The sequence below is a fragment of the Argopecten irradians genome, chromosome 15, assembly GCF_041381155.1.
Source record: "Argopecten irradians isolate NY chromosome 15, Ai_NY, whole genome shotgun sequence".
NCBI lineage: Eukaryota > Metazoa > Mollusca > Bivalvia > Pectinida > Pectinidae > Argopecten > Argopecten irradians.
In genome coordinates, this window is record NC_091148.1 from 22,382,898 (window position 1) to 22,399,328 (window position 16,431).

The following is a 16,431-nucleotide window of genomic DNA, read 5'->3' on the forward strand; positions in this document are numbered from 1 at the left end:
CATGGTAACATATTGAACTTTGAACTTGCGTATGAAAATGTTCTATGCAACGTAAATGGTCTACTTTAAAAAAAAAGAAACACATGGCTTTGTTTACATTTTGACGCAACATTACGTGTATATTGTTGTTTTTCATAGAATTTTGGAATAGTGAAATTGATCCATCTATCGATGAGTTTTATATTTATATATGATACAAACGTTATTTTAAATTAACAATTGTATAAAGAAACGGGAAAAAATATCCCGACAGAGGTCGTTTATAAACATAGCCTCTTGTCTTTGTTCTTTGAGAATTTAATCATGTGTATTATAAAACATGCACCGCTAGTAATCCACGTGTTGACAGTTAAGTGTCACCACAAATACATCGAACAATAGTGAAATTGATCCATCTATCGATGAATCTATCGTTAATTATATAATCACATGGCTCCAAAGGATGTAATATCGTCAAGTCAGACGATAATCTCAAACACATTGAGCTACTAACTTGAACACCGGTGTGTTGGCAACTTCGGCAAACATTTTTCCATCTTGAGTAGTAATCGACCATGTGGTACTCGGTCAAAAGCTTTACTTAACTCGAGGTAAATGACGTCAACGTTTCTTCCTTTCTCCATTTCTGACGTGACATAGTCAACAACTTCACTACGTTGTGTCACACACGATGTCCCTTTTGTAAATTCATGTTGGGAGTTATTTAAAAAAAAATCATTTAGTTCCATATGTGTTGTTATTTCGTCTTTAATAATTCGCTGTAATAACTTGCAAGGAACGGAAGTGAGACTTATCGAACGGTATTTTTGTAAATAGGTGTTAACAAGGCATTTTTCAAGTCATGTGGTAATTTTTTTCAATAATGGATTTGTTAAAGATATTTTCGAAAGGTTCTAGAATTCCATAGGATGTTTCAATGATCAGCTTTGGATGCAATAAATCAGGGCCTACAGAAGAATGTTATCTTACTTAAGAAATCGCCGACTTGATTTTTTCTTTTGTGATGTTTATGTTTCCAGTGGGGTGTCTAGGGTTCTATCATTAAGATGGAGTAGATCTGTATCTGATTCAAGAGTAAATACACTACATAAATATTCGTTGAACAGTTCAGCCTTTTTCTCTGCTGTCACTACATATTAAGCCATTTAAGATCTCCAAATCCTCTACAGCTTGTTTTGTTTTGTTTTGTTTTGGTATAAAACCTTACATATTTCCAGAACTGCTTCGGGTTTCCTTTATTTGATTGGCGATATTTTGTTCGAATTGGTATTTAGTTACCAGTTTTCTGTTGTATGACACTGTTGATATTTTTATAACATTTTCTTTGATGTTTTCGCGTGCTTGTTTGTCTAGAGGTTTTTTGGACGATCCATGCTGATTTTTGTTCGCTGGTATGTTTTTTTCTACTAATGTTGATATTGTTTCAGCAAAAATTTCCCATGATTCCTCGGCACTTTTTCCGTATAGCAACGCTTGCCTATCAGTATTGTATAGGCCTTCACGTATATTAATAGATGTTGTTTAATAATAAATGGTCAATGATGATGATAAAAATGACAATGGTGAGAAAATGATAATTTCTTTGAAACTTTGTGACAGGAAACAATTAATACTGTAACCAGTTATATTCCTCAGTTCACTTGATTATAACCCCGTATTTACAGAGAGACATATGTGGTCTGGCCTTATTAGATATAGTTATCGATTGTTTGACCTGGGAAAAATTTATCAATTTATTTGGGTTCCTCGTGGTTTTTACCATAACAGAATTCTACCGAATCAAATGGGAGAACGCGTTTGCTTGGCTCTGCATATCTGTAAATATGTCACACACTATATGTCACCGTTACCATTACTTCGGCAATCTTTGGCATTCATTCATTATCATTGTTCACACTTATTATAGATACTTATTTAGAGCCATTAAAGATATCTGAACCAGACACAATGAATAAACATGGTGACACGGACTTTTCTGTTATCCTTTTGGCAGAACAATGGAATATTCCAATAAAATACGTACCGCACTATAAGACACACTCGTTCCACACGGTATATCCAAGTCACTGTGGAAATCAAGTCTTTGTTCTAGTCTACCTCCGTCCACAAGTTCCTTCTTGTCTTTGTCCACACCAACAAATGCCGTGTACCGAGACACAACGTTTGCCGACATACTGAGAAGTGTTATCTCCCCTTTCTTACTATCATCGCCTGTAAATATTTAATTAGAGTTATAAGAAATTACAAAATAATGTCTTTATGGTTATATGAAGATTTTTTCATCAAGTTATATAAAAATCTAAATAAAAAACTGGGTTCTAAATACGACAGTGCATCCGACAATTTCAGATAGTCATACATTTATATATTTATAATTTGTGTACGGAAATTACATTGTTTTTAAAAAAGTTTAAATAAAAACGTTTTCAGTTCTTGGTCCTTTTAGGATTTATATAGAGGATCTTATATGAGTGTCTTATGTAATATGAAATGTTTTAAACGAGTTCAATAATTAAATAGAATTATTTATCCAGTCATATTAACTCTGTTCACGGAGATATAAACACAACTTTAAATTTCGTCTCTATATCAAACTGACTCTCACGGTATTTATGACACTGCCGTGTGACATGGCTGAACGGGTCTGTCGTGTGATACATACATTTTAAAACATTTTGGTTTCCATAATTGCAATCGCATTGCTTTATTATCATATCTGCAATCTGATTAAAATACCGATCCTAATTATCACTACGTTTGTTGAACAGAGTGGGTATAAGGATCTGTCTTTAATCAAATTGTCCTATCTGTGTCCTATACACACGAAACTGCCACATGGTGTGGACTATTGACGTTGTATGTGCCACAAAACATTGTTGTTTTGATTCTTTGTTTGACTCATTGTACTGCTTGGTAGGCTCAGATATAAGGTATTGTGGTAATACTGCCAAAGTTTATTTTCAGCTTTTATTTAATGTTGGCAACATTGTGAATAAGATATTAAATGTTTTTCTCAACTTGCTAGTATGACAATTATGGCACATATAACTTCAATGACGTCACTAACTTTTATTACATCTCGTGTACCATATAGTTACCTGTTGTCTCGAAGTCCTTTATCTGGGTCTTTGCTGCAAGACGATGGACAGGAAATGACTCGTCGGGTTCGACCACAGACAAGAGGTCAAAGTTCAGGGTGTAGTGTATTGAATTTTCCTTACCAATGTCACCTTTCAGAACTACTGAACATTGAGTATCCTTAACAAACAATAATCAAATAACAGATAATTAAAAATTAAAATAATTCAGACAATTTATGGTTTTCTAAAATTGATTAATCACAGGTACGTATTTATATAGAGATTTAACGGTGTTTTGATTGCGTTAAAAGTGGTATGAATGCAATTGGATACAGACACATTAAATGCAGCGCGTTCAATATATATATATATATATATATTTACATCAATAAGTCTACTTTTACATGTTTGTCATCAGATTTAAAACGGTGTTCGTTACTACGTTGGATAACTACGGTAGTCGGGATGACCGAAGATATAGTTCCGATTGTTGAAAGTTGTAGCATGATTTGAAATATAACAATGACGCCGTTCAAATCTTTTCAAAATAAGTTTTTTTCAACTTTAGAATTTGATAATATACCAATAATATCCATTTTGAGGAAAAATGAAGATGACTGAGGCGGGACGACTATATGTATCGTTATCAGTGTAGTGATGCGGTCCGAAGTGGAGCGCCATATTTGATTTTTTCAACCGAGAAAATGTAGGCTACTGTAATATAGCCTACTGTCCGTTGAACTGCTGAATGTATGTCATGGATGTATCGGTCTACGTAAGTCATAACATTTACTTGTACGGAGGATATATATAAGCGTTTGTATTGTGTATGTAAGCCTATTTTGAGTGTAATCACGGAGGAAAAAGCCGATGATACTGTTTCGGATGATGTATTTTTTTATGGGAACCTGTCCGTGAAACTAATGTTTGCTTAGAATAGTTCTCCAAGAATAGTTCTCCGGTGTTCTGTATAAATTAATGAGAGGAATTACCGTATACGTATACCGATGTAACTATGGAATTCCCCTGAGGAAAGCACCCGGTTGTTGCCCCGACCAGCGATTCATTTAGTTTTTTATTATCGTTAAAAATCTTTGAACACATATTCTGTTTTGATGTCATATACGTATTTAATTGGATCTTATTACGCCTCTGTATTGCTATTTTGAAATCCGTCAACCTATGATGTGGAAACTTTTACATTTCAATGTCAAATCTCCTACTGTCAGCTGAGTACTGACCAGCATAATATTGTCTGTGCCGCCTAAGGATCAGTCTTGAGACCAATATAAGACCGAAAACGTATTTCGTTTTGTTATGAATTCAAATAAATCTGTCATATTTAAAAAGGTAAAATGTACCAAATACAGTTAATTTAGATTATCATAGGACGCAATATCTTATCCATGCGTGGACAAGGAGTTCGGTCCTGCACTGTGTTTGCATTCATACGTCATTGCAATTACGCTAATTTGAACGCAACGCAAACTCTGATTGACTATATAGGGGCATATGTAAATATCACAAAAGGACATAAATATAGTGTAAGGTGAGAAATAGTCAAATTGATATTACATTAAAAGAGAACAGATTGTTAGTGTAAATAGCTACTTCGCTGTAACATGCTGCCACTACAGCGACAGAACATTCAACCCAGTAACCTATTCCGTCTTTGCATGTGGCATTGTTCGCTCTCTTGCGGGTATGTGTCCATTTTGACGTCATTATTGTGTTAGCGCAATTCACGTCGTTTTCTCGGAAAAGTGTGATGTTACGCTAGTAAACACATGACGTCACAATCAATACCTACCCGCAAGGGCAGACAACTCTGTAATATGCAAATAGAGAATACCAAGTGGTTAACCTCACTTGCTAATAGTTAGTTAGTGTAAATATACTTCTCAAAATGTTAATACACATATGTGGAATGTCACATTTTTTTATATTGCACAATCTCAAAATTGTTTTAGTGTTAATTTCGATCTTAATAAAGTTATTCTACATGTAATTAGTAGTATTTAACATGCTGTCTCAGCAATTATTGACATATATACATTGGTGGTGCCCATGACGATCAGTATAAAATATCCTTTGTGCATATCATAGTTGAAGTTATCAAAAACGAATGTATGTGTACATGAACCGTAATTCAAATGTATCATTTTGAAAGTTTGGCGCCAAATTAAAATATTTTGAATATCTTCAAACTTTCAGAATCCCTAAGTTTCATATCTTTCTTGATGCGAAATTAATAAATTTGATAGTCTATCTTTGACCGCTAAGTTTTTAATAATAAAATCATGGTTATGTTGTGAAAGGGTAATTGAATTTTGGAATCATAATGTAGGTATTTTCCAATATTTGGAATTGCAAAGTTTCAAGAAATTATGTCCAGATATTTGAAAAAATGTTAACCTTGCTTTATGACAGAAAGTATAAGTGCCATTTCTTATTGTATGTATAGATAATCAGTAATTGATATGTAATATTTAGGTAAATGCATAGAAAATTGATTCCTCTTTCCATTGATCAAAATTTGAACAAAAACCATCCCATACCAATGCATTGTTAACTGGCGTTATCAATATTTCACTTTATTTATGTTGATATCAGTTTCATAGAAATAGTTTTATTTTCTAACAAAATGAGTTTTCCATTGAAAAAACGTCAAATACCCAGTTACTTTGTAAAAAGTCAATAGACACCGGGGTAGCGGGTATAGTCAATCCCTAATTACTTAAAATTGGATTAACACTGAGGTCAAATTTTGTATAGTGTCTTTCTGTATATTACCAAATTTGGTAATGGTGTTTTTTGAAAAAATAAAGCCTGAAAGTTTGAAATCCGATTTTGAGAAAATTTTTTGAAATTCGTAACTAAGTTTATCAAATTGCAAAAAAATCAACTTTTTTAGGCCTCATCAAACCACGCATTTTCTGGACTCAGTCCAACTTTTTCTCGCAAGTAATAATTTTGTGAGTTGGACCATGAATATTAGATGTGACGTCAATTGTCTTTTGACGTCGAATTAGCGTAAACGGGAGTTTCCTATTCAATGTAAGGTCGGTAACTTATTTCAAGTCAATTAACTGCGAAGTTCAATTTTTGAAAAAACGTTCTGTCAAATTTATAAAAACATTAGTTATTGCAAGCATTGATGTAAAGTCAGTCTTTATTGAGTGTAAAATATTCTCCAAAATTTCAAAAGCCTTAATAAACAAAATGTTTATAACAACTTCCGTTGCACATCATTTTCTCAGTCAAGGAGTTGATAAAAAGCGTTTCTTAAAATTCCAAACAACCCATCCAATGCACATGGCAAGGTGGTGTCTATGCTCGGTCTCCGTGTATGGTAAACCGAAATATTCTGTCAAAACCTAAATTTTTATATTACTCTTGAACCGGTCGTACTTCTGACAGACAAATAAATGGGGAAATTACCTCAGTTAGGTGTTCTACTCCATTGATCAGAGCATAAGTGATAACTTTCTGTCCTTTGAATACAACTGGAGCCTGTTGGGGAATATTGATAGCTGTGCAACCTGGTGGAAGATTCCATTCTAGATTTAGGTTGGTTACCGGCTGCTGCATGGCATGATTCAGAACAGTCATAACCTGTTAATATAATTAAACATTGATTGACAAGTTTGTCATGGACGCAAGTGTGTATGAGCTGAAGCATCAGATTTATTTGTGATGAAGTGTAAGAACATTCCTCGGGACTGGGCAGACTACCACGTATTTACATCTGGTCCGGGAATGTAATTCAGTCTTTGTAATAGCAACACGGGTAATAAAGATTGAATGTTATAAAGTACTCGGTAAGAGATAATAGTAAGTAAAGTGGAACATTAAATCAACATGCTATGTTTTTTAAATAGGGTATGTATTTCATAAAAGTCCTTTTCGAGCGACATTGTCAGCTTGATATAACATCGTACCTCTATGCTTATGTTGGTAATTATTTTACATGATATCTGATTGTATGTTATGTTTTGTTAAGTTGAACTCGTTATCTACATATTCACCTTGTTCTGTAGTTTCTCCTTGTCTGTAACAAAAGTGGCCAACCCATTGGTAACCTTAGCAACATTCCTCACGAGTGATGTGGATGCTCCTTCTCCAATACCAAAGGTAAAGATTCTGAAATTAAATCAAACAAAATATAGAATGAAAGTGAGCATAATTCAAATGATGGTTCCAGCATTGCAAACATAGTTCAGTTATAGGATGGAGAATCGTAAACAAACAACTTCACTGTCACAGACCTTGTATTGTCGGCATTCTTCCTCGCCAGTGTGATGACTTGGTTGGTGTTGGATACGCCTCCATCCGTCAGCAGGAACACCTTCACGAATCCAGTTGAACATGAGAGTGTTAGTATACGCTAATAGTCTGTGAGGGGGCACTCGATTGGTCAAAACGGTATTCATAAACATTAGATGATTCTTCTTACTTAGGTCTTAAGAAGTTAAACGACCTGTTTATTCAAAAGACTGCATAGAGGTTTGATATTTCACAAATTTGGCTTAAACCTAGAAAACCAAATTCATGGTTGGTGTTGGATACGCGTCCATCCGTCAACAGGAACACCTTCAAGTATCAAATATTATATACTTAAAGTCTTTGAAGATCAAACCGCCTTGGATGTTCTGATTTTAGACTAAATTTCTTGATTATCGTGATAGAATTACCATATCGCCAGTTATTTCCACGTTTGACTATTTTTGCAATATTCACTTGAATATGAAAATAAAATTATAACAAATCAAAAAGATTCTACAAACCGTTCTTCAGAAGAAATATTATTAACTCATCCCGTAACATAAAGCAGCGGATTTAATGTTTGGAACATCAAAATTGCAAAATTCCTATTCTTTTTGTTCTTTTGGTGCGTTTATTGTCAAATATAGGCGTTTTGTTTAATGAAGATTAATCTGGACAAACACATTAGCAACTGGAACTGGAATTGGACAAACAAAATTGATAAGGCCACTTACCTGTCGAAATTCGGCTGTATGAAGCGGCTGAAAAAGGAAAATGTCAAATCAGTACCCGCTCAACTTTACGCTTGATGAGACCATGCTAACGGTAACTCCAGAAACTATGTAATATGTATGCCAGGAATTGTTTTAATGTAACCCATTTCGAATGAGTTTTTGCGCAAAATTATACGCTAATTACAAATTAGTTAACATTAATTTATTATCAGTATTGGTCCATTATGTTTTTGCCCGTTGTCAGTATAATGTGACCGGGAGTTGCTCTATCATTAACAAGAAACGTTCCACGATTAATTGACACTAGCTGCTCAGAGGCCGTTTATCTAATTAAACAAACCACAAATATGTCCACGTATCATCATATTGTAGTACTACTTACCTGGGCATAAAGAGATTCCAAAGGTTGCAGTATTTCTGTACCGCCAAGGTTAGCGTCCAAAACTTTCTGTAGTTTAAGTGCTTCCTCCAAACTGTTTTCGTCATATTTCATAGAACTATAATTAAATGTAAAATTTTATTTTTATCATAAAACAATTGTAGAAAATTGATTAGATGGATCAGAATGTTCGGCCATTCTATCGTCTCATTACAAAAGCTTTTTCCAAATAAAAATCGATATCTGTAAAAAAAAACAAAAAAAAAAACATTCGGACCTGCGATTAAATTTCGTATAATTCGCGGTTTAATAGGTTTCGCAAACATATACGAGTGTTGCAGCAAAAACTAAAAATAATTTCAAAGCGTTTTGAAAAAGTCGTTAGGCATGGCAAGTTTAGTGATCTCACCACAAAAACAACAAAACAACAAATGTTGCTTGACAGTTATGTAGGCGGACGTTACACATTGTCATTTTAATATACCTTTCTGTTATAATGAATTTTGAAATTTGTAGCAATTCCTAATTGAAGAAGTACTATTCATTCAAGGACTACACAATTTCCCATTTCTGTATCAATGGCAACATTTTTAAATGCTACGAAAATCACGTAGCCTTTTCCAAAACAAAAACAAATTTCATTTGCCAAGTAATCAATGGAGAGTTGTCGGAGTTGGGAGTCTTGGGGCCAGTTCCGTTACTATAAATAACCTCACACAAAATATCACTCTTTCAATGTTTCCTTAGCACTTTCAACATACTCCGATACCATATTACATACCCTTTAACACATTGCATTCAACATTCATAGAGGTATATATATATATATTCATAATTTAGCTTAATATATCAATAATATAAATTCATTTTTCCTAATATGGGAAATGAAATATAAAATATATAAAAATCAACAACAAATCACTTTCGTTCATTTCTTTCATTTTTTTCAAATATCCTCTCCTCTGGTACAAAACTTACTGGCACTTACCTTGACATAACCCATATAAACAATTCATTACAGGATATATCCTGTATCAATTACAATAACGTTAAAGGCTCTATGAACGTCACTTACCTTGTAAACCACCACTTAAATGAACTCCCAAAAGCTACTACATTAAAGAAGCATCCTACAGGCAGGCTTTTGAGTAGGAGTAGAACGGTTTCTTTTGCCTTCGCGATTCGATCTCCTCCCATGCTCCCTAGCAAGAAAAATTTGGACCGATCATCGAATAACGTTTTCATTACTGAGGTATTCTAGGAATTTCTGTACTCTAAACTTACAATGTATATCTCACATGTAAGGTGTACAATATGACAGACTATTTACACTGTATTAAGATTCATTCAAGTGTTGCTACAAATTTCCAAATACAAAATATAATCGATAGAGTTTATACCTGAGCAGTCTATAACGAAGACAAATTCTGCTTCTGTCAGTCCTGGTACTGATCTTAAGTCGGGCAGGAAATCCATCATCACAACGTCACTTTTCAGGAACCCTTCTGTAAACAATGAAAACAGTAACCAAGATCGATATAACATTCTTGCATATGTCGTTGAGATTCAGGACTATTTTCAAAGACACGTATTTGGTAAAAACGACACAACAAATTATCAAGAATAAACTTTAAAAAAAAACGTTACGGGGATATAAAAACAGATCCGACTGAACTATAAATAAACCGTGATGTTATATCACGATAACTCAATCTGTTTCCGTGAAAATCCTAAATTTTGAGGGTCTATTTATATCAGCCATTCAAGGGTGATGTTACAAACGCTGTCGTCAAATATTACGTGTTTTGATAACATTCATTTTAAGCCAATTAGAAACCTCGTTACGATTAAGGGAAACATAATAATTGTTTTAATCCACGTAGTCGTCCAAAACACGCACACTCTCACTACTGGTATATACTCCACATATCACACACAGGGGAGACAACCCTTATATCATACACAACGGGAGATAACCCTTATATCATACACAACGGGAGATAACCCTTATATCATACAAACAATCCAAAACGTCGTGTACAGGATGAAATGAAACTGATATCTTTACAAAAGCTATAAAGTTTATATCAAGAAAAGCCTATTAAATTTACCTTTGCTGTTTTGGCCTTTCTCCAAAATAACCGTCGGTTGAAAAACATCTTCATATTCCAGAGTCAGGGAAAGGTCATGGTCGAATTTGAATTTTGTGGCATCGTCAAGGGTTACCTGTAACGTTACGCCGTATGTAATTTGTTGCTAATCTGAATATATGTATATCCAAATCACTTCGCCGAGATGATATATACGAGACATTGATATGGTTTAGTTATGCATGCTCTTGAAGCCAGATCAGATCGTATGTTACCAGAAATTCTATTAAACATACAGTCGAACTTGGTTGATACGAACTCGGATAATACGACAACCCGGCTTAATACGAAGTACTTGGCCGGTCCCGGCCAAATTCCCTCTTTATCTATGTTAAAAAAACTCGGAAAATTCGAATTCGGAAAACTCGAAAAACTCGCTTGATACGAAGTATATGTTTGGTCCGAATGACAAAAATCCTACATAAAATGTTCGTATAATACGAAGTGAGATTTTTTTGTGAGTAAAAGATTGCCGAAAATGCCGATTTAAAAAAACGACAATTAAAAAAGCCGTTTTCAACTACGTAAACACGGAGATAACTGTTAAATGTTTAGCAATATCGTTAATTCTTTGTATCAACAATAATCAGTGATCATCAAATTTAAAATTGGGCCACACGTACGCTGCACTTACGTAAACATTATCCCGACTGGTACAGCGATATGATACAAAACATGTGGTCCCGGCCGCCTGTCACTAGTGTGATCACTCAAGCAGAACTAAGCTCTACCACCTGGCACCGTGTTAAAATCACAACCTGGAGTCGGTACACGCTTACTGTTTTTACAGGTGTATACGTTAGTTAATTATCGTGTCAGAGTCGGAAAATATGAAAGACGCAATGGTGTAATTAGTCCCGAGGTACTCATTAAGAGTAGCTCAGTAACTGAGGAGGTGTCATGTACGTGTATAATAAATTCACTGCAGTTTCACAGCAATATCATACCCGTTTCGGAAATGTCAAAGTCAACTGAGCAATCCAACGAAGGACCCGGTACAACCGGGGGGATAATTGGATCAGTTGATAGGGTGAAGACCGGAGTGAAGAGGAAGATGACGGCCCAAAGACTTTATTCTTGTGAAACCGAATAGTGCGATTACAATTGTATCAATGTTAGTGCTTTGAACGTGTTACTCAGCAAAATAGACTTTGCGCTGTTCACCATCCACCATAGTGATAAAACACTGATATTTTAAGCTGACATGCGTAGATTTACTTCCTGTACATTGTAACTTCCTGTCAACACATGTGTCTCGGTAAACGTAAGTTTTCTGCTATTTATATGATTCTGTTACATTCTTTTTGTATGTTTGAATAATTTGTTGTGATTTCATTAAAAAAATATTTTGGATATATTTCTGTTTTATAGTTATATCTTTGCGACCCAGTGGAACCCACTTATATTGAAATCGATTACCGGTGAATTCAATATTGAAATACTGTTTATTCCATATTCACAATATTCCATCGTCTTTGGTTTATATTGAAATCTCAATAATTTTGAAAATATTCCCCATTCCCCAAGGACTTCAATATAAGCGGTTTCCACTGTACATATAAGATTTTGACACCGTCCTTGCTTACGACGTGAGACTAGTACATGTGTGTATACTTAGTGAAGAGATTGACAGTTTGACTTGAGAACTCGCTTAATTCGAACACTCGGATAACTCGAAGTTTTTCCGTGGTCCCTTCGAGTTCGTATTAACCGAGTTTGACTGTAGTTAAACCGGCACTACGGTATCAACATAGGTCACATTATACTGACAACGGGCGAACCAGTCGTCCCACTCCTGTATGCTGAGCGCTAAGCAGGAGCAGAAACTACCACTTTTATAGACTTTGGTGTGTCTCGGCCAGGGAACAGAACCCAGAGCCTTCCTCACGCGAATTGTTTAGGGCTCTCAACCTTTTTCAGAAGATTTAACGAAATTTACAATACCTTGGCAATAAACCTATGTTAAAACCATGTTGATAATTAAATCTTACATTTGCTGACTTTTTGTCCTCTGCGAAGTCCACTTTCAGCATGTCCATCTTTGGTACAATTGCTTTTATCAAATGTTGACCTTCGACCTTAGTCACAAATCGCATCTGGTATTGAATGTCTGTATATTGAATGGCGTCAGAGGAGGGAGGGGACATCTCGAAACCTGTCAAATTCAAAATCGATAACACTTATACAGATAACAAATGTTCTATCTGAAAATCGGCGACATAAATCATTATATAAATGTGTATGTTATTCACGTGATTATAAATGTTTCATTTGCATATACTGTTTGTAAACTTTCTTTTGCGTTAGTTTTACCTCACTCAACAGTTATGAAACAGGAACCACGAATTGAGATGGTATATTTGTGTGATAACGACATGCACATTTAAAACGTTCATTAGATGTAAATTAATACCTGTAAGGTTCTAATCTATCAAAATTTTATTTTTCCAGTTTTAAGTAAAACAAAACCTAAATGTAGACCCGCGAAAATAATCAGACAAAATGGGAAACAATATACAATATACCGTATTCGCAATAACTACCGCCCCTAACCCTATCAAATTGGAAACAATATACAATTTACCGCATTTGCCGTAATTATCGTCCCTAAACCTATAAAATGGGAAACAATAAATATACCGTATTCGCTGTAATTACCACCCCTACCCCTAAAAAATGGGAAACAATATATATAAGATACCGTATATACCGTAATTGCCACCTATACCTCTATAAAATGGGAAAAATTGTACAATGTACCGTTTTCGCTGTAATAACCCCTCATACCCCTATAAAATGGAAAGCAATATACAATATACCGTATTCGCCGTAATTATCACTTCAACCCCTATAAAATGGGAAACAATATAAAATATATGGTATTCAACCCGCCCCAATCCCTATAAAATGGGAAACAATATCCAATTTACCGTATTCGCCATAATTTCCGCCCCTACCCCTATAAAATGGGTAACACTATGCAATATGCCATGTTCGCCTTAATTACCGCCCCTACCCCTATAAAATCGGAGACAATATAACGTATTCGCCATAATTACCGCCCCTACCCTATAAAATAGGATACAATATACCGTATTCGCCGTAATTACCGCCCCTACCCCTATAAAATCGGAGTCAATATAACGTATTCGCCATAAGTACCGCCCCTACCCTATAAAATAGGGTACAATATACCGTATTCGCCGTAATTACCGCCCCTACCCCTATAAAATCGGAGACAATATAACGTATTCGCCATAATTACCGCCCCTACCCTATAAAATAGGATACAATATACCGTATTCGCCGTAATTACCGCCCCTACCCCTATAAAATGGGAAACAATTTACAATATACCGTATTCGCCGTATTTACCGCCCCTACTCCTATGAAATGGGAAACATTATACAAAATTCCGTATTTGGCGTAATTACCGCCCCTACCCCTATAAGAGCATCTCCATTTTTCTGAAGAAGGTTTGAAGTTGTATAAACGCCACATAACATTGATTTAACAATGTTTAGAGCATGAGATGCCTCTAACATTAGCATTGTTTCCCATGTTGCATGAACTTGCGAGTGTTTTACATATGAATCACGACATAATAATACGCCTCAGATTAATGTACCATGAGTACAGAAATATCTATAATATAGCTGACCTTATTCGTCCACAAGTTACATTTTGGTTCATTAATAAGCCACGAACGCTTATTACGGCGAATACGGTATTTGTTAAAACATTTCTAATAATGATTTGAAATCTAATGGTTTAAATCTTTGAACCTTACCCGGAGGAGTGTATCTCGGGTTAAGGACCGTAGGTAATGTGAAGGTCACAATCCCTTCACTGTCGGTGGTCAGCTCTGTGACGTAGGAAAAGGTTAACGTGGCAGCTCCGTGAGGCGGTAGATTGCCGAGTTTACACTCAAACACGTCCCCGGATGTATCAGACTCGGAGAGCAACATGGCCGTGTGACCAGTTTTAAGAGCATCCTTATAGGTTTCTCTGGCCTGGAAAGAAATCAACATAATACTTCATTACCAGGACAACACGTAGATGTAGTGTTGATTTCTCATCTAGAATGCCAAATAAACAATGCAAACACATTCACGTAAACAATGTGTGATGTGCTAAATGGATGATAAAAATGTGTTATAGCAATTATTTGATTTTTAAACAAATAGTTTCGACATCATTAGTTTTCTAATTTGGCACAAAAGGAATTATGAATGGAGCTGCGAAAACATTTATAGATAAAGCGTAATCATATTTTTTTTTACAAATGTCCGATGGTAATGTTCTTGTTTTCTGTTTAGTTTGAACAGTTAATAAATAATACAGTGACAAAACAACCAATCACGACTATGTTATGTATGTCATTATTTTATGCGAATTTTGCTTCAACCAAAAATCCTATACATACAAAATCGAACACATGTCTCTGTACGATGATTTTTCTTTCTACATTATCCTTAGACATAATGTGCACCTGTTCTTTGTCCTGACATTCCGCGATGATGTGACGGCCGTCGATATCAGCCTCGAACTGATACACAGCCGACTGGTCGTCGATCGGGAACACAAACACCGTCTCCACGGCAGCCTCCCTCTGGTTCTCATAGGTCAAGGTCGATTGGACATTGGCAACGATACCCTTGATCGTCACATCAACTCCTACCGACTTTAGGGGTACTACGAAAATAAATGGCTGCTATATAGATATCAATTTATAACGCAACTTTGTCAGCTCAGATTCCTTTTAAAGAAACCTATAAACATCTAAATCATCTAAATAGCGGTTTTATTGTATTTATGTTTCCCTATATATATCATATTGTCATACAAAAAATTATAGATAAAATAAAAATGAAAAAAAAAATTGAAATGAAATTGGAAATATTCGACATGTAAAATTGTTAGGGTACAAAATAAGAAAAAAACGTGATCAGATAACAAGTGCAAAGTTGATAAAGAGGTGGAGTGTCTTAAATTTAAATTGAATCTGTAACATATTGTGAGTACATATGTGTACACGGTTAGGATAACTTCCTTGTCCCATATACATGTTTAACAATACAATCCTACCCGTCACACATTCTAGCCGTAGTCTATCGTTACTTCCGCATTGATGTATATATATAACAACTACAGCTACAAAAACCCACACACCAATATAATTTACATAATATTTTAACAATTTGATCAATTTATAGATTCCAGTGATTAACATTTCTCTAAAATACGGTAAATTTTAACCTTATTTGGCTTGTAACATTTAATGCTAGCCCTGATGTCAATCCTACCTGTTTTAGATCCCGGTAGAACATCTGCCTTACCTTGAGAGCCTGCTCCTACTTCATGTTGTATCCTAAGACCGTACATTGTCTCCGCTACTGTAACACTCCACCAATATACTTTGGTTAAGACCAGTACTCGAGCGGTATCTGTAGTTATTACTGGCTGTTGACAGTGAGCTTCACGATGTATCACGTCAACATGTCATGGTCGATGTAGCAAACTTATTAGCATTTTACCATCCGTGTTGATAAGGGTATTTCCACAGAACACTAACTAATCCAGTCGTTATCGTGATGGTTCCACTTTTTCGTTGAATTTAATCGCAATGCAAATATTAAACGCAAGAAAACATCGACAGCAGCGTAATTGTTTACCATGTCAATACAATGACGTATGAAAAAAGCAGATATGTCATGTAGTATCCAAATTAACCAGGTGAGAGATACAGACCATAACACACACACACACCCGCTCATCCCCTCACCCCCTCCCTCAAACCCACTCGCCCCCGCCTCTCCCGT

At 35.2% G+C, this 16,431-nt stretch overlaps 1 protein-coding gene across 1 annotated transcript in view; it reads right to left on the reverse strand.

The window, feature by feature from the left end:
• LOC138309817 (von Willebrand factor A domain-containing protein 5A-like) overlaps positions 1-16,198 on the reverse strand; it is an 83,401-nt gene extending 67,203 nt beyond the window's left edge. The window contains exons 1-14 of the mRNA XM_069251044.1: positions 15,949-16,198; positions 15,102-15,304; positions 14,400-14,622; positions 12,601-12,764; positions 10,571-10,685; positions 9,860-9,964; positions 9,535-9,661; positions 8,463-8,577; positions 8,081-8,107; positions 7,349-7,428; positions 7,109-7,223; positions 6,522-6,695; positions 3,099-3,258; positions 2,024-2,211 (exon numbers count right to left, since the gene is read on the reverse strand). Of these exons, the coding sequence (XP_069107145.1) occupies positions 2,024-2,211; positions 3,099-3,258; positions 6,522-6,695; positions 7,109-7,223; positions 7,349-7,428; positions 8,081-8,107; positions 8,463-8,577; positions 9,535-9,661; positions 9,860-9,964; positions 10,571-10,685; positions 12,601-12,764; positions 14,400-14,622; positions 15,102-15,304; positions 15,949-15,994 (1,842 nt within the window). The 5' untranslated portion in view covers positions 15,995-16,198. The remainder of the gene's footprint in view (positions 1-2,023; positions 2,212-3,098; positions 3,259-6,521; positions 6,696-7,108; positions 7,224-7,348; positions 7,429-8,080; positions 8,108-8,462; positions 8,578-9,534; positions 9,662-9,859; positions 9,965-10,570; positions 10,686-12,600; positions 12,765-14,399; positions 14,623-15,101; positions 15,305-15,948) is intronic.
• Between the last annotated feature and the right edge of the window lie 233 nt (positions 16,199-16,431).